This window comes from Scyliorhinus canicula, chromosome 9 (assembly GCF_902713615.1).
Source record: "Scyliorhinus canicula chromosome 9, sScyCan1.1, whole genome shotgun sequence".
Taxonomy (NCBI): domain Eukaryota; kingdom Metazoa; phylum Chordata; class Chondrichthyes; order Carcharhiniformes; family Scyliorhinidae; genus Scyliorhinus; species Scyliorhinus canicula.
Window position 1 is genome coordinate 46,727,107 of NC_052154.1, and position 22,098 is coordinate 46,749,204.

At 44.8% G+C, this 22,098-nt stretch overlaps 1 protein-coding gene across 1 annotated transcript in view; it reads right to left on the bottom strand.

Annotated features, from left to right (window-relative positions):
* The window catches only part of itfg1 (integrin alpha FG-GAP repeat containing 1), a 357,461-nt gene that overhangs the window by 210,898 nt on the left and 124,465 nt on the right, over nucleotides 1-22,098 (bottom strand). Inside the window, exons 7-8 of the mRNA XM_038806657.1 lie at nucleotides 14,570-14,628; nucleotides 9,098-9,188 (exon numbers count right to left, since the gene is read on the bottom strand). Coding sequence (XP_038662585.1) covers nucleotides 9,098-9,188; nucleotides 14,570-14,628 — 150 coding nt within the window. The remainder of the gene's footprint in view (nucleotides 1-9,097; nucleotides 9,189-14,569; nucleotides 14,629-22,098) is intronic.

Consider the following 22,098-nt stretch of genomic DNA (forward strand, 5'->3'; position numbering starts at 1 on the left):
CTAACATCAGTCGGAATGAAGTGCTTCGAGAGGCTGGTCATCAACTCCATACTCCCAGAACGCCTAGATCTACTGCAATTTGCATACTGGCGCAACCGGTCCACAGCAGATGCCATCTCCCTGGCCCTACACTCATCCCCGGAGCATCGCGACAAGAAGGACTCTTACATCAGACTCCCATTTCGAACGAAAGAGAAAATGCTGGAAAATCTCAGAATATTGTCAGAGTCATCGGACTCGAAACGTTAGCTCTTTTCTCTCCCTACAGCTGCTGCCAGACTTGCTGAGATTTTCCAGCATTTTCTCTTTCATTTCAGATTCCAGCATCCGCAGCAATTTGCTTTTATTCAGACTCCTATTTATTGACTAGAATTCCGCATTCAACACCATAATCCCAGCCAAACTCATATCAAAGCTCCAAAACCTTGGACTCGGCTCCTCACTCTGCAACTGGATCCTCGACTTTCTGACCCACAGACCACAATCAGTAAGAATAAACAACATCTCCTCCACAATAGTCCTCAATACCGGGGCCCTGCAAGGCTGCATACTTAGCCCCTTACTATAATCCCTGTACACACACAATTGCGTAGCAACATTTGGTTCCAACGCCATCTACAAGTTTGCTGACGACACGACCACAGTGGGCTGGATCTCGAATAACGACGAGTCAGAATACAGGAGGGAGATAAAGAACCTAGTGGAGTACTGCAACGACAACAATCTATTCCTCAATGCCAGCAAAACTAAAGAGCTGGTCATTGACTTCAGGAAGCAAAGTACTGTACACACCCCTGTCAGCATCAATGAGGCCCAGGTGGAGATGGTTAACAGCTTCAAATTCATAGGGATGCACATCTCCAAAAATCTGCCTGGGCCATCCACATCGACGCTACCACTAAGAAAGCACAACAGCGCCTATCCCTCCTCAGGAAACTAAGGAAATTCGGCATGTCCACATTAACTCTTACCATCTTTTAATATGCACCATAGAAAGCATCCTACCTGGCTGCATCACAGTCGGTATGGCAACTGCTTGGCCCAAGACCGCAAGAAACTTCAAAGAGTCATGAACTTCAGAGAGTCGTGAACACAGCCCAGTTCATCACACAAACCTGCCTCCCATCCATTGACTCCATCTACACCTCCCGCTGCCTGGGGAAAGCAGGCAACATAATCGAAGACCCCTCCCACCCGGCTGACTCACTCTTCCAACTTCTTCCATCGGGCAGGAGATACAAAAGTCTAAGAACACGCACGAACAGATTTAAAAACTGCTTCTTCCCCGCTGTTACCAGACTCCTAAAGGACCCTCTTACGGACTGACCTGATTATCTACTCCCTTGTATGCTTCATCCGATGCCAGTGTCTATGTATTTACATTGTGTACCTTGTGTTGCCCTATTATGTATTTTCTTTTTTTTTCATGTACTTAATGATCTGTTTGAGCTCCTCTCAGAAAAATACCTTTCACTGTACCTCGGTACACGCGACAATAAACAAATCCAATCCAATTTAATCCAGTCCACACAGTGAAGAGATCACATGACTCACACCTAGGGGTCAATCTAGTGTTGGATAGAACTGTGTACTAGCAAGCATGGAGACAGCCCCTGGCTTGAATCCTTTACTGTATATATGTACACAGCTCTTGTACTTAATAAATACATACAGCTAACCTATTTAAAATTACAAAGGCTTCATTAAGATCTACCAAATGGTATCCAACACCCTACAACAGCTAGCCGTATCGCCAATAAACTAACATGTCACTGAATGATCTGTCTGGAAGATGGATGGGATTAATGACTGGTAAAGGATGAAAGCAACTGTCAAGAAACTGGTCAGAGAACTAGATGATCTATTATATGCACTCCAACTGCATTGTCAATAAGTGAAAACACTTAAGTGTACATATGTACTCAGAGATTTTGATGTGGCGCACACAAGCCTTTTTTAGGCAGCAGTCTGCAATCCTAGTGAAGTCCAGAACTTCCTCTTTGGCTCCTGGGGGGGGGGGGGGGTGGGGGGAGGAGATGAACTATTTGCTTCAGTGAACAGCACATCCATAATCTCCATCATGCAGGTGTACACTACAAATAGATGAACATTATTTATGCCATCTGTTGATAGACACAAGAACGAGAGGAAAGAGGATTCAGACCTTCAAGTGTACTTCACCATTGAAGAACTCTGCCATGATTTTCTCTCAGCTATACCTCTCTGCATTTTACCATATCTCTCGATTTCCTTAGTATCCAAAATCATATCGTTCTCAGTCTTGAATACACTCCATGACGGAGCACCTACAGCTCTCGGGGATACAGAATTCCAAGGACTTACAAGCTTTTTATATGAATACATTTCTCATCTCAGTTCCAAATGGCCAACCCTTTAATCTGAGACTGTGACCAGTGTTCTAGATTTCCCAACCAGGGGAAACACTCATCATCTCCTTTAATCCTTTAATATTTTATGTTTTAATTCATATAAATTCTCAAGAATATAGGTTCAATTTGCTCAAAGTCTCATTGTAGGACAATCCCCTTATCTTCGAATTGCGAGGCTTAAAAATTGAGGAACACAGTCACCTTCAGAGTCCTTTGCAATGAAGCTTGTGAGGAGATGAAAGGTCCATCTGCCTCTGCAATATGTGATATAATCATCTCCGCAGAGGAGCAGAGCCACCAAACACAATGTTCCTCACATAATTTGAAGTACGATGTTCTTGTGCTTTATAATAATGTGGAGTAAGACTCCCCACAGCCTTCCCTACATCAACCTCTTTTTGCCAACTCTTTGTGCTCTTCCTTGTCCAGTTGGAATGGCAGACCAATCCATGTTAAGAGAAAACATTTGTATAGAAATTCTCTTCCAGATCCACTGCTGCCTCCCAGCGCCAATGGCCTGGATTCAATTTTGGTCTTGGGTGACTGTGTAGAGTTTGCACTTTCCCCTCGTGTCTGCAGGGTTTCTTCCGGGTGTTCCGTTTTCCTCTCATAGTCCAAAACTATATAGTGCAGGTTAGGTGGATTGGCCATGATAAAATTGCCCCTTAGTGTCCAGGAATGTGCACGTCAGGTAGGGTTATGGTGTTGTGGGCATAGGGTGGGGGAGTCAGATAGGGCAGACAGTCGGTGGAGGCTTGGTGGGGCAAACGGCCTTCTTCTGCAGCGTAGGGTGTAAATTTTGTAGTTGATTACATCAGCCACGCAGCTGAAATGGGAGCAAAAAATCCACCAGCAGTTTTAATTGACTAACCAGGCACTTTCCAATTGCACCCAAGGTGTTGGTGTAGCATCTCTCCCGACTGTTCCCAATATAGCCGGATATTAGAAAATGAGTGAATCCACTAATGAGCATATTGTAGGCCCTTGAAACAGGTTCAAGGATTCTCATTTGGATATAGGTATTAGACATCATAGTACAGAATAATTAAGAAAGGCCAGCAGGGAGTCATTAAGGGAAAATCATGTTTAACTAACTTGCTGGAGTTTTCTGAAGAGGTATCCGAGATGATTGATAAGGGTAATGCCATTGATGTGGTATATATGGATGTTCAAAATGCTTTTAATGCAATGCCACATAATAGGCTTGCGTGCAAAATTCTAGCCCATGGAACAAAAACATATGAAACTGAGAGGAGTGACAAACAATATTTTTCAGATTGGAGGAAGATTTGCGGTGGAGTTCCCCAGGAGTCAGTGTTGGGACCGTTGTTCTTCCTGATATATATTAATGACCCAGACTGTGGTGTTCAGGGCATGATTTCAAAATGTGCAAATGATACAAAGACTAGAAACGTTGTCAACTATGATGAGGATAGTACTGAACTTCAAAAGGATATAGATCAGGACAATTCGATTCCAGTTGACCTCCTCTGAATAGGAGTTCCCCTGGTTATGAGGGGATGGGGCTTCCCCCTCAACTGGGAAATCAGACCTCTAGTATAAAAACTCTGACCTGGGAGCAGGTTGGGAAGGGATACCCTTTGGGGAGTGGAGAGTGCAATATCGTAAATTAATATAATCTTTGTTTTATACCTGCCTGGTCGACGTGTGCTGCTTTAGCAGATTCTACACTGGCGACGAGGATGGGATTGGCCGGGCCCACATGGTCCCGTCTCCATATCGATGTTGCAGGACTATTCTAGGGATAGATGTTCCTCATCATCGTAGAATTCTACTCCAAGTGGAACGAGGTCTACAAAATCGATATGCAGGACTACTCTAGGGAGCTATGTTCCTCGTCATCGTAGACGCCCACTCCAAGTGGAATGAGGTCTAAAAAATGCAAAGCATGACAGCTCGAGCCACTATAGATAGACCACGGCAATCGTTCAGCTTGTCTTGGATAACAGAATAGCATTTAAAAGTGCGGAGTTTGGGCGTTCATGGCTGCCAATGGGATACAATATGTACATACTGCCCCGTACCACCCAGCATTCAATGGATTGGCAGAACACGCCATCCAGACTTTTAAGAACAGAATGTAGAAGCAGACCTCGGACCTTGGGCGTCGCGACTGGCGCAGTTCTTTTTTTGTTACAGGATGACACCACACGTTGGGGTCGCTCAGACCGAATTGATGATTAGGCCTGCGGACACATTTGAGTTTAGTCCTCCTGGCCATTGGTGGGAAAATCCGCCAGGGCTAGGATCAAGCCGAGGCTGACACCGGACTACTTTCGCCCTTACGCACTGTTGCGGTAAAAGACCTGATGTACGTCCGAAATTTTGGAAAAGAAGCCACGTGGACACCAGGTTTCACGCTGCTCACACATGACCAGCCTCATATTGAGTACAGGCACAAGAATGTGAATCGAACTGGCATGTGGATCACCTCCGAGGGCGCATCCAAGAGACACCGGATCCGATTCTGGAGGTTTCGGACCAAAACCGCCCCAGCTCAAACTGACGCCTATGCCCCAGTCGCCGCTGTTGGTCTCAGGCGCTTTTTGAATGTAGAGGACGCCGAAATGCCGGATGAAGACCTAGCACACTGGGCTAAATCGCTGGCTTCTAAAGCAGACCAAGCAGGTTAGCAGCACGGTTCAATTCCCGTACCAGCCTTCCCGAACAGCTAGGGGCTTTTCACAGTAACTTCACTGAAGCCTAAATCTGTGACAATAAGCGATTTTCATTTCATTTCACTACACTCTAACTCCGAGGTCGAATGGGCATGTTGCCACCAACAAAGCCAACGGTGTCAACAATCCCAGCCACCGTAGCACCTACAACTCCACAAGATGCTCCATGTGGAAACACCGCTCCCCAGTTCGGTACATTCCACCAGATGCCAGACGTTCGGCCCTCAATGGCCGTTCCTGGGCCAGCACACCTGAAGCACCGTTAGACCTGACTGCAGACATGGACGTATTTCTGAACTTTGAGGGGGGCGGTGGGAAATGTTAGAACCCTAAAGGAGATCATAAGATCTGGACAATTAGATTCCAGATGACCTCCTCTGAATATGAGCTCCCCCGGTAACGAGAGGGTAGGGTTTCCTCCTTAACTGGGAGATCAGACCTCTAGTATGAGGGAGACACTTCGGGAAGTAGAGATTGTAATATCGTAAATAAATATCATCTTTGTTCTCGACCTGCCTGGTCATTGTGTGCTGCTTCAGCGGATAATACACACTCAAGACAGCATCAAGAACTAGAGAGCACAGATTCAAAATAATTGGCAAAAGGAGTAAAAGTATGGGAAGAAACTATTTTTCACCCATAGCCTATTTGGAGGCTGGAGTGAACTTCCTGAGAGGGTGGTGGAGGTAGGTTCAATGAAGGTATTCAAAGGATTACGATCTGAAAAGAACGTGCAAAGTTATGGGGTTAAGGCAGAGGAGAGGGACTACATAGGCCTTTGATAAGGTGCCACACAGGAGGCTGCTGAGTAAGGTGAGGGCCCATGGTGTTCGAGGTGAGCTACTGGCATAGGTTGAGGATTGGCTGTCTGACAGAAGGCAGAGAGTTGGGATAAAAGGTTCTTTTTCGGAATGGCAGCCGGTGACCAGCGGTGTCCCACAGGGTTCAGTGTTGGGGCCGCAGCTGTTCACCATATATATTAATGATCTGGATGAAGGGACTGGGGGCATTCTAGCGAAGTTTGCCGATGATACGAAGTTAGGTGGTCAGGCAGGTAGTGCTGAGGAAGTGGGGAGGCTGCAGAAGGATCTAGACAGTTTGGGAGAGTGGTGCAGGAAATGGCTGATGCAATTCAACGTGAGAAAATGTGAGGTCTTGCACTTTGGAAAAAAGAATCCAAGCATAGACTACTTTCTAAACGGTGAGAAAATTCATAATGCCAAAGTACAAATGGATCTGGGAGTGCTAGTCGAGGATTCCCTAAAGGTAAACATGCAGGTTGAATCCGTGATTAAGAAAGCGAATGCAATGTTGTCATTTATCTCAAGAGGGTTGGAATATAAAAGCAGTGATGTGCTACTGAGCCTTTATAAGGCTCTGGTTAGGCCCCATTTGGAGTACTGTGTCCAGTTTTGGGCCCCACATCTCAGGAAGGACATACTGGCACTGGAGCGTGTCCAGCGGAGATTCACACGGATGATCCCTGGAAAGGCGGGTCTAACATATGAGGAACGGCTGAGGATCCTGGGATTGTATTCATTGGAGTTTAGAAGGTTAAGGGGAGATCTAATAGAAACTTACAAGATAATACATGGCTTAGAAAGGGTGGACGCAAAGAAACTGTTTCCGTTAGGCGAGGAGATGAGGACCCGTGGGCACAGCCTTAGAATTAGAGGGGGTAAATTCAGAACAGAAATGCGGAGACATTTCTTCAGCCAGAGAGTGGTGGGCCTGTGGAATTCATTGCCGCGGAGTGCAGTGGAGGCCGGGACGCTAAATGGCTTCAAGGCAGAGATAGATAAATTCTTGATGTCGTGAGGAATTAAGGGCTACGGGGAGAATGCTGGTAGGTGGAGTTGAAATGCCCATCAGCCACGATTGAATGGCGGAGTGGACTCGATGGGCCGAATGGCCTTACTTCCACTCCTATGTCTTATGGTCTTATAGAGTGCTCTTTCAGTGAGCTGGTGCAGACTCGATGGATCTGTAAGAGTTCTTACTGTTTATTTCCTTCTCTTTTGTTTTATTATTTTTGGTCAGTGGAATAAAAATCTAAATGTGTCTTTAAGTGGGAGGGTGATTGCCAGGACAGTGTGTTCATAGGCTTTGCATCTTGGAGAAGAAAAAAATCAGACTTTTCAGCATCAACTGAATCTTAGGAACCGGTTTTGGAGAAGCTTAGTTTGATTGGCAAACTGACAACCAGTGAGTTGGCCAGGGAGAATGTTCTGCCTGACAACAGTCAGCAATTGGTTACAGACAGGTATTTTTTTTTTTTCGACGGAACCTGCCAGCAGCCTCTAGACCCTTGAAGGAAGAGGAGCTGTGTTTTCTCCCTCTCTCTGCCGCCGGTTGCCTGGTGTCTCCGCGAGTCTGCAATGCAGATCATTACAAGCTGGAGGAAAATAAAATACCCAACTGAAGGCCTAACCTTGAGGAAAAAAACTAACTGGAAGGCACCCATCTGAATCAATGATCATTTATCCTCTTATTTTAAAAAAATATTTACTTCATCTTTCAACCACCCTGTCCCCTCTGTGTTGTTTGTTAGTGTATGTATATAAAGAGTGGGGATAGTTAGAAAACGGGAGGTTGGGAAAGGGGTGTTAGATAGTTACATTTTTCTGTTTATTTAATTATAATACTGTACACAATAAAAGGTCACACGTGTTTAAATTTACAAACCTGGTGACTGTGGTCAATTTAACTCAACCAAAGTCACAGGTATTAATATAAAATCTAAGTTCACCTGTGTTGTGACTCCCGGTCAAGTGGGGCTGGAATTGACCGCGCTCAGCCCAGGACGTCATGACAGGCCGAATAGCCTCCTTCTGCACTGCAAAGATTTTGTGACCATTTGATTTCAGGAAGACGCTCTCATCAGCTTAAAGATTCCTGACCCAAAATGTTGTTTGTCTCACTTACAGCATAAATCAGGTAAGTGAGAGACTCACCAGAAATGCAGAGCTCTTCCACCCAGTTTTCTACTGCAAAATGGGCAAATGTATGATGTAAATTGCTCCAATAGGAGCTAATATTGAAATGGTTATCTTACCTGATTATTTTTTATCGGTTTCTTTGAAAGTATCACTTTATTGTACCCATCATTTACAGATATACTACAAGGTATATCCTATTTAAAATAAAATTGCTTTGCAGGCAACCATGTTTCCCATATAATACAATGTGAAGGTAATTTCACTGTTGTGCTTGCGACATGTTATACCTCCAATGTCAATTTCACAGGTGGCTGAAAATTATGTTTTAAATTTTCGCATTTCAGCTCATCCCATTTGGGGTCAAATATGATACCAACATTGTAAGAGTATGGTTCAGCTTCAGACAGTTGCCTCCTTCATCAATTGTTTTCAATAACCTGAAATTATTTTTAATTTTCCAGATGATACCTTTTTAATTCCAAGTTGGTTGAGGGGTAATTGAATTACATCTACATTAAAGGCTTTTAATTCAGACAGCAATCAAATTATTAAAGTTTGAGAGTCAGAGCATGTGACCCAACATAATCAGCATAACTCTTGTTCTAGGTTACCAGTTGAGGAAGATACAAGCGAGTTGATGATGGACAAGAGTACAATCATCCACCAGAACAAAAAATGTACATTAAGACATAGTTAGTAGAGCCTGGAATTACTGGGTAGGTAATGAGAAGGATCAAGGGACATTAGAGAACACATTTAATTTACAAAGTGTTAAATTCTAAAATTGTTGGATGAACAATGAATCTACCAAAATAAAAAGATTTATTTTACTGTTCAGTAAACTAAGTAGGCAAATGTCTTGTGTAGTATAGCAGAGCATTGGATCCAAGAGTAGTTCGAAAAAAACTATGTTTATATTAATTATTTGCTGTTATAACAGAATCAGAGAAAGAATTATCTTCTCTGTATAGTAAATCTGCTCCCATTTTCTGCACTTAGGATTCAGCAAGCCTATGTTAACATACTACATTATTGAGCAAAGCACAGGAAAAAGATCAACAAATCTTACCAAAATCTGCAAAAGCCGACTGTCCAACCTTCTTGGCGTTTGGAGGCTTTTTCGTGTCATATGGGGCAGGGGCTTTTGAGAAATTTCCATCCTGTTGGAAATAAGTTTATGGACAAATGATTACAATGAAAAATTCCTGGCAGATTTTCATATTTGTAGCAGTAGTCTCAGTACAATCAGTGTGCTGCTTTACAATTAAAAAAAACTATTTTTCCTAAATTAAAAGAACAGATTTTTTTAATGTTCTGCCTATTGATCCAGAACATATGATTTTAAAACATACTGAAATGTCAGCTTTTGCATAGTCTTCAGTCTGATGGGTTTGGTTTGCTCGACAACAATCTCAATATGAGTCATAAGGCTGTCAGTACAAGTCCCAATAGGCTGACTGTTCAACACAGTATTGAGAAAATGCTACCTTGAGAGAGGTGCCAGATTTTGAACGACACATTAAACAGGAAGATGGAACTTTGGTTGAATTTGATGGAAAAGATCCTACAACTCTAATCAAAGAAGAACAGGGAGCTCCGTGGGTGTCCTAGATAACATTTCTTCCCTTCAACCTACACCATGTGATAAAAGTATATTAACTTGTCACCATTGTTTGTCATTTGTGGGAGCACAAATTGGCTGCCACATTTTCCTCCATCACAATAGTAACTACTGTTCAAAAACATTTTTTATTACTTGTCAAAAAAAACTTTGCCATATTCTGAATACATGATGAGCCATTAAAAACATGCAAGTTCTTTCTTTGAACATAGCTCACTTTTCACTTGCAAGTACTTTCGTACAGAGGAAATCATGAGACACTGTCCTATTAAGATTTTTAAGTCTTGTCAAAACCAGCCAAGCCTTGTACAATCTTTCAAACAGCATTCAGAAATTTTTCATTCTGAATTTACACCTCAATGCTTTCTGTGAGAAGAATGCAAAAGTAATAGAACATTTTTAATTATGTGGACATCCAAGGCCCACATTTATTGCCTATCCCTTTTTATCCTGGAGAAGGTGGTGGCGCGTTTTTACTTGAATCACTGCAGTGTAACAATGTTGTTGGGTAAGGATTTCCTGGATTTTGACCCAGTAATAATGGCCAAGTCGAGATAGAGCTGCATCCATGCAGGCAATTGAAGAGTATCCCCATCTTGGCTTGTGCCTCACAGGTAGAGGGAGGCTGTACATTCAGGAGGTGACCCACTAACTGCAGAACACCAGCCATTAACTTTCTTGTGAAACCATGTGGCTGTTCCAATACAGTTCCCGATTTACGGTGATGCCCAGGTTGATGACGGGGGACTTTAGAGGAAAAAGAGATAGAATGAAGGTAAAAATGGAAAATAGAAAATGCTGGAAATACCCAACATGTCAGACAGAAAAGTAAAATAAATTTCACGTTTCAGGTTGATGAATTTTCATCAGAACTGCAGGAAGTTGGAAATTTAACAGTTTTTACTCAACGGAGGGGTAGGGGAATAAGGAGAGGAGGAGTGAAAGAAAGGAAGATCCACAATAGTGTGGAAGATGGGAATACTTAAAACAACAAATGGGATGATGAGGCAAGGGAAAATGGGGTTGTAATGAGACAAAAAGAGGCAGGAGATACCTCCAGAGAAGGAATAGGCATCAACAGTGCGGCTTAGAAACATATAAACTCGGAGCAGGAGTAAGCCATTCAGCCCTTCAAACCTGCTCCACCATGCATCACGATCATTGTAGATCCTCGATCTCGATGCTATATTCCCACTTTCTCCCCATGTCCCTTGATCCCATTGAAATCTATAGAAACACTATTAGCACCTGTTTGATAAAAGTGGGAACAATAGTTATGATATTAAGTTACTGAAATCAATGTTGATTCCAATGCTGAGGTTGTTGAATGTCCAGTGGAAAGATGAGGTACTGTTCCTTGAGGTTCCATTGGGCTTCATTGAAACAGTGTAGGAGGCGGAGGACAGAGTGTAAGGGTCCTTCCTCTTTGTTCTTGGTTATTCCCTTATTTTGTCTTTTATTTTTGCTGTTCCATTTTTGATCAATGGAAGTTTAATGGATCCATAACTTTAAGACAAAGCTGCATGTAAGCAGCCTGCACCTTTAATTCAAACAGAAGGTTGTGCTGTTTTAGACTGGCTGACATCAGTGATGACTCAGTTTGGCTAGTGGTTAACGAATTGACTCAAGGCCTGTGCTCTGACCAGTAACAGGTGGTGACTGGATCTGATCCCACTGGAACGTTGCAGAGCTTCAAGGGTCGGGTTTTGGTTTCAGTTTGACTCCTGGCAAAACCTCTCTCCTCTCTGTTTTCTCCAGAAAGGATGTGTACAGGAGAACCATTACAGGTTGTGCAAGCAGGGGGGAACTGACCAACTCTCTGTGCAGAAAAAGCTGCTGTGAACTGACAAAATCTCTCTCCAGAAAAGGCAGAGGCCTGAAAAGAAATCACAACCTGAAAGTAGAGTTTGATATGAAGCAAAGGGGCCTCTCCAGGAAAAGCTGTAATACACTTATAAATGACAGAGAAGATCATTATGGGCTGCAAACCAAGGACTTCGATCAACTAGCGTGCTGTGAGGAAAGCATACCCGTTTGAAGTACAGACTCTTGTTTTGATCTTCATCCTTATTATTTTCACCCCTTCCCCCTGCCCCCCACCCAGTGTTTGTCTGTCTTGTGTGTGTGGGCAGAGGATGGGACAGTTAAAGGGGATAGTAGGTTACTTTGTTTTTACTACATATTTCATCATTATTCTCATTGTAAACAAACAGTAATTTTTGGTTAATTCACTTGTTTTATGACTCTGGGATAAGGGGGGCTGAAATTGACTGTGCACTTGCCCAGGGTGTCGAAACAATCATGAGAGCGGAACAGTGAATTATGGTGACAAGGTACGGGAAACTCAAGGTCTTGCTTGTGGACTGAAATGGAGATGTTCAGCAAAATGATCACCCAATCTGGTTAGTTCTCCCAATAGTCAAGACACTGCAACATGAAAAGTGAATGCAGCAGAGATTGAAAGAAGTACAAATGAATTGTTGTTTTAACTGAAGAAGTTTTATGGGCCCATATGATAAGAAGGGAGGAGAGGCAGGTGTTGCAACTCCTGTGCTTATGTAGAAAGATGTCACGGAAAACAGAGGAGGTGCTGGCTGTGATAAACAAATGGACTGGAGCAACAGTCACTTTGAAATGCTGAAAGGCGAGGGAAGGACAAAATGTATTTGGTGGTGGCACCATATTGCAGGTGGCAGAAGAGGAATGTGGTAGCTGGTGGTGTGTAATACAAAGACAAGAGAAGACCCTAGCATATTTTTTTTCCAGGCCTGAAACCTCCTCCTCTGTGAACAGATGCTGGCTGCCCTCCTGAGCATTTCTCACATTTTCTGTTTTTGTTTCAGGTTTCCAGCATTCCTAGTATTGAAAATCATAGAATTTACAGTGCAGAAGGAGGTCATTCAGCCCATCGAGTCTGCACCAGCTCTTGGAACGAGCACCATACTTAAACCCACGCCTCCACCCTATCCCTGTAACCCCACCTCACCTTTTTTGGACACTAAGGGCAATTGTTCCTGGCCAATCCACCTAACCTGCACATCTTTGGACTGTGGGAGGAAACCGGAGCACCCGGAGGAAACCCACGCAGACATCGCACAGACAGTGATCCAGGGAATCGAACCTGGGACCCTAGAGCTGTGATGCAACTGCGCTGACCACTATGCTACCGTGCTGCCCACAAAAAAAAACATTTTTGGGGTATAATCAAAAATTGAAGAAAACCATTCCAAACATAGATAATGTAAAATGCTTCCAGGCAAGCTCAACCTCCACTAACAAATGAATCATACTAGAATAGTTCAACAATAGAGTGGACAAACTCTAGAACTTTGAGCATAATTTACAAGATTGAGCTATGAAAGCCTGCTACAAAATTATAGATTTTTACAACATATTACGTCAGTGTTGGGTTTCTGAAATAATTAATAATGCTTTGATTTTATGCATTTTCTCAAAATTCTACTTTTGTTTTCAATTATTTATCCATTTAACTTAACACCTCTATCAGATAATCTCATGACCTTTTACATTTGAATGGAAAATCTAAATGCTGTGGACTTTCCTTCAAGTTGAAGGCTCTCTGGTATTATCTCAAAAATCTCTTCAGGGCCCTCTGCATAACCTTGACATTCTTTATATAGCAAGATGTCCAAATATTGTAACTAATGATTTGTCTGTTTAGTATTAGCTCTTTGCTTTGTATTTTGTACCTCTGCTTATGAAACCAAGGACCTCAAATGGTTTAATAATTTTATCAATTTGTTCTCACTTTTAAAGATTTGTGACTTTTAATTCTTAGTTCCTTTGCTTAGCTTAAAGCTTTACTATTTAGTCTATTTATCCTCTCATTATTCTTTGCTGCCATTTTTATATAACCTGACAGATGTTATGTATCCAATTGGCAACACTATTCTGCTAATACATAACACCACCTGCAAAATGACCTGACAGAGGACAATGGACCTAAATAGCAATGAACTAAAATTTACTGCAATATTTAATATAATCTGTTCCATGCAATCTGGCATGCATAAAATTCTCTGCAGTTGACCTAGACTTGGCAGCATGATCAGAATAACCTTGGCCGAATACTACATAGTCTATCATGATGAATGATATTAGAACAAATCAATTAGATTACAATGAATCTAATAGGAAATCAATTAAGGTATCAGGATCTTTTGAAATACCAAGTGATACATTGCGTGAATTGGCAAGACATTGTAATGGTTCAATATTAGTAACCTTTAGTGTGGTTTCAAAATATAATTGTAATTGCACTTATTATAGGGGGTGATGGCACAAGTTAATATCCACATTTCCTGCTATTCCTCATCAAGAAATTTGCTTGCATTTCATTTTCATTGATATCATTTTTGTCGTGTTTGCTGAAAACATTTCAACAAAATGGTTATCTAAATGATAACACTTTTTAAAATCAGTTTGGATTTGAAAAGAAATTTATTGGGGTTTAAGTATCACTCCTTAAGAAATAAAGAATTTCACAAAGAATACTGAACATGAAGATGAATAAATGTTCACAATGCGATTGAAATTGTGCCATAATCATTCAAATAGAAGGGGGACTAAACTCTGAAGATATTCACCCCTGTTGCAAATCATGGCAGTTGGATAATCTCATAAAAGAATATATTGTTGCATGGATTTAAGAAATATATATTTGCTCTGCTCATTAAGGTGAGGAATTTTATTGCTGCGGGAAGGAATAATTCTCCACTTAAGGGTTCCAGAATCAGCAGACATCCCATAGAAGATATAGCACAGTTAGAAACAAAGAAAAACTCTCTCCACCTTTCTATTTGAAGTGTTGAACGTTCAGTCTCAACATCACCTTAACCCATTTGTGTCACATTTTCCCATTACTCATTATTAAGAAAGTCAAAAACAATTATGGAATACCTTGTTCTCCCATATCTCAAAGTGAATTCCATCAGGCTTTTTGGTGGTAAGAAATAAGTCTGAAACAAAGTTTAACACACAAATACATAAACAACAACTCAGGTCATTTACAAACTGCTTAAACATGAATTATGCATAAACACAAGTTAGATCTTGGATTTTACATGTGCATGTATGGGTGTCTTTGAATTACATACAACTTTCATTTATGCAGCTAATTGAAATAATATCAAACACATATTGTCACACATAGCAGTACAAACTTGCATTTATATAGCACCTTTCAGAACCATGGTATGTCCAAAATGTTTCACAGCTAACTAATTATTTTTGACATTTGGTCACTCTCGTTTTGTTGGTAGACCTGATTGTCAATTCATGTCAAACAAGCTCCTATAAATAGCAATAAGATTATGAGCAGCTAATTTGTTTTTATCAAATCTGTTGTTTGAGGGACAAATGTTGGCCAGGACACAGGACATCCCTCCTCCTTAAATAGTACCATAAAATATTTTGTCTACCCAGGGGACAGGCAGCTCCTGGTGACTTAATGTCTCATTTGAAAGATGGGCTTTCTGGTTATGCAGTAGTCCCTCACTACTTCACTGAAGTGTCAACTTAATTATGTTATTTCCTAGAATGGGCCTTTAGACTCCAAGTCTTTAGACTCCTAGTTCTGTTATGATCCAAATTGATTTTGCTATTGGAAGGGAAGGTCACAGAATGGAATTCTAGCTCAGAAGACTGGAACGTTTTATTGTCTTTTAAGTAAACATGGAGAAACAGAGTCACAGGAGTGGCAATTAGTTCTTAATAACAAAAAAAATTATATGTGAAAAGTTTGACTTGAATACAATATTCTTTCATCCAGATTTATTTTACCCACATACACAAATTTCAAGGATAACACAGGTCACACAATATACCTTAGGCTATAATATTCTCAATAAACACATAATCCCTGCAAATCTATAAGCTGACTGTGCTCTGATAATGTTCCATTCTGAAACCAAGTGTCAGATGCCACTCAATCAGTCTTCTTAGATTTTCCTCAAATTCCCGCCAGGTGATCATCACATAAGTGTTTCTACATTCTACTCTCAAAAAGACATGCTTTAAAATCTTCTTTTAAACAATGCTTTCCATCAGCTTTTTTAATCAAAAATATACCTCCAGATTTTCCAACTCTCCTTTCAGAATGATTCCTTCGCCTTGAATACTTTTACACAAACTCCGTTTGCTCCACACGTATTTCACCTATTGTTTCAAAGACTCTAAGATATCACAAACCTTGGAATAAATTCAGATATCTAGGGGATTTTCACAGTAACTTCGTTGCAGTGTTAATGTAAGCCTACTTGTGACAATAATAAAGGTTATTATTATTAGATATTTTCCTTACTTCTCACTAGCCAATTCCTTTTCAGCTCTGTTTGTGACTTCAGTAAACAGTACCCTGTTCGAGTTGCAGTTTCCTCCGTTCCTTTAACTTCATACTGCCAGGAAATGTCTCTTCATTCTCTAGTTACTTTAACTAGCTGTTCTTTAGGTTTCTGGTACTTGTCTTCTTTGTCCCTTACTTCATTGTATTGGTTTTCTTCTAGCAAAGCTTCCCCTGTGCAGCTCCTTCTATTCTGGATTTCAGTTAAAACAACTCTGGAGGTATTTTCCAAAAGTGGCCACCAGTTGCGAAGCAACATTTATTATTTCCCCAAGATCGTCTACTTTATACGTAGTAAACTCTTTCAGCACAATAAAAAGTTTGAACTGAAACCAAAACGCCAAACACCAAACGATTCTTTAATATGAATCGAACTAGAGTTGTAGCCGCACCTACCAAAAATGAAATTAAACCCATTTAAATTGAGATTTAACAACACAAATATAGATCTATTAAAACGACCTCTGCTTTCCTGACAGATCATACTGCTGCCATTGGGTCAACATTTACATCTACAAAAATACAGGGAAGAATAAGGTTATGGCAGTTCGTATTAATTAACTATAAAGACAAGTGAGCTGGTTTCAGTAGTACTTTTGGTACAATATGTTGTTCATGAAATGAAACAAAACAAATTGATAAATCAGTGGCTTGCACTGTCCCATTCCAGCTGATTTAGTTCAGATTCAAAGCAATGAATCAGAAAATCATAGGATGGTCCTTAAGATTTACCCTGCAAACGCAGCAAAGGTTAACTATGTGCAGTCAAGAACGTTATCCGTGTATATGAACATACCTGCTGGAAGATAAAAATAGGTGTTTCAAACTGATATTGTACCTGCCTCTACCACTGCCTCTGGCAACTTATTCCAGATGCTCACCACCCTCTTGTATGAACAAATTTCCCCCTTGGTCTCTTTTGTATCTCTCCCCTCTCACCTTAAACCTGTGCCCTCTAGTTCCAGACTCCACTACGTTTGGGAAAAGATGTTAACTATCTACCTTATCTATGCTCCTCATTATTTTATAGACCTCAATAAGTTTACCCCTAGGTCTTCTACCCTCCAGGGAAAAAAATCCCAGCCTATCCACCTTCTCCTTATAACTCAGACCATCAAGTCCTGGCAGAATCCTCGTAAATCTCTTCTGCACACTCCTGGTTTAACAATATCCTTCCTATAATAGGGTGACCAGAACCGAATACAGTATTCAATGTGTGGTCTTACTAATGTCTTGTACACCTTCAACAAGACCTCCTAACTCCTGTATTCAATATTCTTATCAATAAAACCAAGCATGCTGAATGCCTTCTTCATCACCCTGTCCACCTGCGACTCCATCCTCAAGGAGCTGTACCCAAGATGTCTTTGTTCTGCAACTCTCCCCAACTCCCTACCATTAACTGCGTAGGTTCTGCCCTGATTTGATCTATGAAAATGCATCACTTCACATTTATCCAAATTAAATTCCATCTGCCATTCATCCTGTTGCATTTTATAGAACCTTCTTCTCTATCCACTATTGTTGCTCGTTTTGGGTGAGTGTGCTTAACACTCCCTTTGGCTCTGTTTCAAATTCTATGCTCTGGAGTCGCCAGGTGCCGTATAGACACCGTCACAAGTTCAAGGTGAAGTTCAAGGCAATAAAGTTGTACACCAATTAGTAAGTCCAAAACAATTAGAGTTTATTATAACACAATTATAATAACACTCATGCACACGCTAAAGTCTAACTTACTTCTACCACTTAATGACTAATACTTATCTAAGAAGGAACTGCGAGGTCAGGGAACAAGGCCTTTGTTCCGTTCTGGGCTGCAGGCTTCGGGTCACTAACGGTCGGCAAGGGTATAAGTGTGGTGAGATAACCACTGTAGTTATGTGTACTGCAGTAGGGGGATGTATGCCTGTACCTGTAATACAGGTTCCTCCGGTCAGCCCCTGCCGGCTAGCTCCGCCCACAGGGAGCTTATGTATAAATGTATGAGAGCTGCTCAGACCCTTAGTCTACTGTTGCAGATGGAGGGACAACATCGTACAGCAATAAAGCCTCTATTGTACTAGTCTCTCGGCTTTGAGTATAATTGTTAGCGCCACAATTTATTGCTGTACGATTTCCCAGTCACCATGGACATCAGAGTCAAGCCTGACCGTCTGCAGCTGGATCCGCATTCGCCTCACGCCAGAAAAGACTTTGATCACTGGCTCGCAGTCTTCAAGGCCTACATCTCTTCAGCAGACCCTCCCCCGACAGAGGCTCAGAAAAAGCAACTCCTGTACTCCAGACTTAGCTCCAGCGTCTTTCCGCTCATTCGAGATGCGACCGACTACACCGCAGCTATGGAACTGCTCAAGGAGAACTATGCACCATCGGCGAACACCCTGTTTGCGAGGCATCAACTTTCTACTCGCGCCCAGCAGCCGGGTGAGTCGATCGAGGACTTCTGGAGGGCCCTTATACCTCTGGTACGAGACTGCGACTGCCGGGCCATCACAGCCACGGAACATTCTGATTTACTCATGCGCGATGCCTTCGTTACAGGCATTGCATCGGACCCCATCCGGCAACGACTGCTGGAAGGGGTCGCCCCCGACCTCGCGGCCGCAAAGGCCCTGGCGCTCTCCATGACGGCCGCCTCCCGTAGTGCGCAAACTTACTCCGCTAGCCACTCGGCCCACCCATCCTACCCCTCGTGGACCCCGCAAACGGCTCCCCAGGCCCCTCCGTCCTACCCCTCGTGGACCCCGCAAACGGCCCCCCCAGCAGCCGCACCCGCGCACTATGCCTGCGCTGCCCGCCGCACCGCACCCCCTGGGGGTCCCCACTGTTACTTCTGCGGCCAACAGAAGCACCCTCGCCAACGCTGCCCGGCCCGCACAGCGACCTGCAAAGCTTGTGGCAAGAAAGGCCACTTTGCAGCGGTGTATCAGTCCCGGACGGTCGCCGCTATCGCGCCGCCGGTCCCCACGCCTCAGCCGCTCCCTCAATGGGCCCCGCCGTCCGCTTCCCCCGACCCCACGTGCGATCAGTGGGCGCCGCCATCTTTTGCCGCCCCCGCCACGTGCGCCCCATGGGCGCCGCCATCTTCATCCACCACAGCCATGTGCGTTCCATGGGCGCCGCCATTTTGTTCCGACCCCATAACGTGCGCTCCATGGACGCCGCCATTTTACCCACAGGTACTGCGGATGCCGCCATCTTGTCTCCTGGGGCCGCCATCACGGGACACGGGTCGCTACCGCTCCTCGTCGGACTCATCGGACTCAACCGCCGACCAACCACTGCTCGCCTCCGTTACGCTCGACCAGTCCCGTCCTCGCAACCTGGCATCCTCTTCCACATCGGTGCTGGTCAACGGCCATGTGACCTCCTGCCTCATCGACTCCGGGAGCACCGAGAGCTTCGTCCACCCGGACACGGTAAGGCGCTATTCACTTGCGATCCATCCCGCCGACCGGCAGATCTCCCTTGCCTCCGGTTCCCACTCTGTCCCGATCCGGGGTTTCTGCCTGGTTAAACTCACTGTACAGGGTGTGGAATTCGACCGTTTCCGTCTGTACATTCTCCCCGACCTCTGCACTTCACTCTTACTAGGCCTGGATTTCCAGTGCAATCTGCAGAGCCTCACCCTCAAATTCGGTGGACCCCTACCTCCCCTCACCGTTTGCGGCCTCGCGACCCTCAAGGTCAAGCTCCCCTCCCTCTTTGCTAATCTGACTGTGGATTGCAAGCCCGTCGCCACCAGGAGCAGACGGTACAGCACCCAGGACAAGGCCTTCATCAGGTCCGAAGTCCAGCGGCTGCTTCGCGAGGGTATCATCGAGGCCAGCAACAGCCCTTGGAGAGCCCAGGTGGTAGTGGTTAAGACCGGGGAGAAGCACAGGATGGTCGTGGACTACAGCCAGACCATCAACCGGTACACGCAGCTCGACGCGTACCCCCTCCCCCGCATTTCTGATATGGTCAATCAGATTGCACAGTACCGGGTCTTCTCTACTATTGACCTGAAATCCGCCTACCACCAGCTCCCTATCTGTAAATCGGACCGTCCCTACACTGCCTTCGAGGCGGACGGTCGTCTGTACCAATTTCTGAGGGTTCCCTTCGGCGTCACGAATGGGGTCTCGGTCTTTCAGCGAGAAATGGACTGAATGGTTGACCGGTACGGATTGCAGGCCACCTTCCCGTACCTCGACAATGTCACCATCTGCGGCCATGACCAGCAGGACCATGATGCCAACCTTTATAAATTCCTCCACACCGCATCTCTCCTTAATCTCACGTACAACAAGGAGAAATGCGTGTTCCGCACAGACCGCTTAGCCATCCTTGGCTACGTAGTCCAAAACGGACTACTGGGGCCCGATCCCGACTTCATGCGCCCCCTCATGGAGCTCCCAATTCCCCACTGCCCCAAGGCCCTCAAACGCTGCCTTGGGTTTTTCTCTTATTACGCCCAGTGGGTCCCGCAATACGCAGACAAGGCCCGGCCACTTATCCAGTCCACACATTTTCCCCTCTCGGCCGAGGCACAACAGGCCTTCGCCTGCATTCGATCTGACATAGCCAGGGCGGGGATGCACGCCGTAGACAAGACTCTGCCTTTCCAAGTAGAGAGCGACGCTTCAGATGTCGCCCTTGCCGCCACGCTGAATCAGGCCGGCAGACCCGTGGCATTCTTTTCACGCACCCTCCACGCCTCCGAAATTCGGCATTCCTCTGTCGAAAACGAAGCCCAGGCAATCGTTGAAGCGGTGCGGCACTGGAGGCATTACCTGGCCGGCAGGAGATTCACTCTCCTCACTGACCAACGGTCGGTAGCCTTCATGTTCAACAACACGCAGCGGGGCAAGATCAAGAATGACAAAATCTTGCGGTGGAGAATCGAGCTCTCCACCTTTAACTACGAGATCGTGTATCGCCCCGGCAAGCTCAACGAGCCCCCAGACGCCCTCTCCCGAGGTACATGTGCCAGCGCACAAGTGAACCAGCTCCGTGCCTTGCACGACAGCCTTTGCCATCCGGGGGTCACCCGCTTGTACCATCTGATCAAAGCCCGCAATCTGCCCTACTCCGTCGAGGAAGTACGGACAGTCACCAGAGACTGCCAGATCTGTGCGGAGTGCAAGCCACACTTCTACCGGCCAGATCGCGCGCGCCTGGTGAAAGCATCCCGCCCCTTTGAACGCCTCAGCGTGGACTTCAAAGGGCCCCTTCCCTCTACCGACCGCAACACCTACATCCTTAGTGTGGTCGATGAATTTTCTAGGTTCCCCTTTGCCATCCCATGCCCAGATATGACGTCTGCCACCGTCATCAAGGCCCTGGATTCCATTTTCGCCCTGTTCGGTTTCCCCGACTATATCCACAGTGACAGGGGATCCTCATTCATGAGCGATGAGCTGCGTCAGTTCCTGCTCAGCAGGGGTATCGCCTCCAGCAGGCAGGACGACCAGCTACAACCCCCGGGGAAACGGGCAGGTAGAGAGGGAGAACGGGACGGTATGGAGGGCCGTCCAGCTGGCCCTACGGTCCAGGAACCTCCCAGCCGCTCGCTGGCAGCAGGTCCTCCCTGACGCGCTCCATTCCATTCGGTCGCTACTGTGCACCGCAATTAACAGTACACCCCATGAACGCGTTTTTGCCTTCCCTAGGAAGTCCACATCCGGAGTGTCGCTCCCGACTTGGCTCACGACTCCGGGCCCAGTCCTTCTCCGTAGGCATGTACGGCACCACAAGGCGGAACCCCTGGTGGACAAAGTACGCCTTCTCCACGCCAACCCTCAGTATGCCTACGTGGAGTTCCCCGACGGCCGCCAGGACACAGTCTCGCTCCGGGACCTGGCTCCCTCAGGTGCCGATCCCATGCCCACACCCCTTCCTGCGCCAACCCCAGCGCCCCCCTATTCGTCCCCATCAGGTCCATCCCTCATCCCCCTGCCCACCCTGGAGGACATGGAAGATTTCGGCTTGCTCTCGGAGTCATCCCGCCAGCAGCCAGCACCAACACCGCCAGCACCTGCACCATCGGGGCCATCACCGCCTGTGCCGACGTCACCACCACAGCTACGCCGATCACAGCGGAACG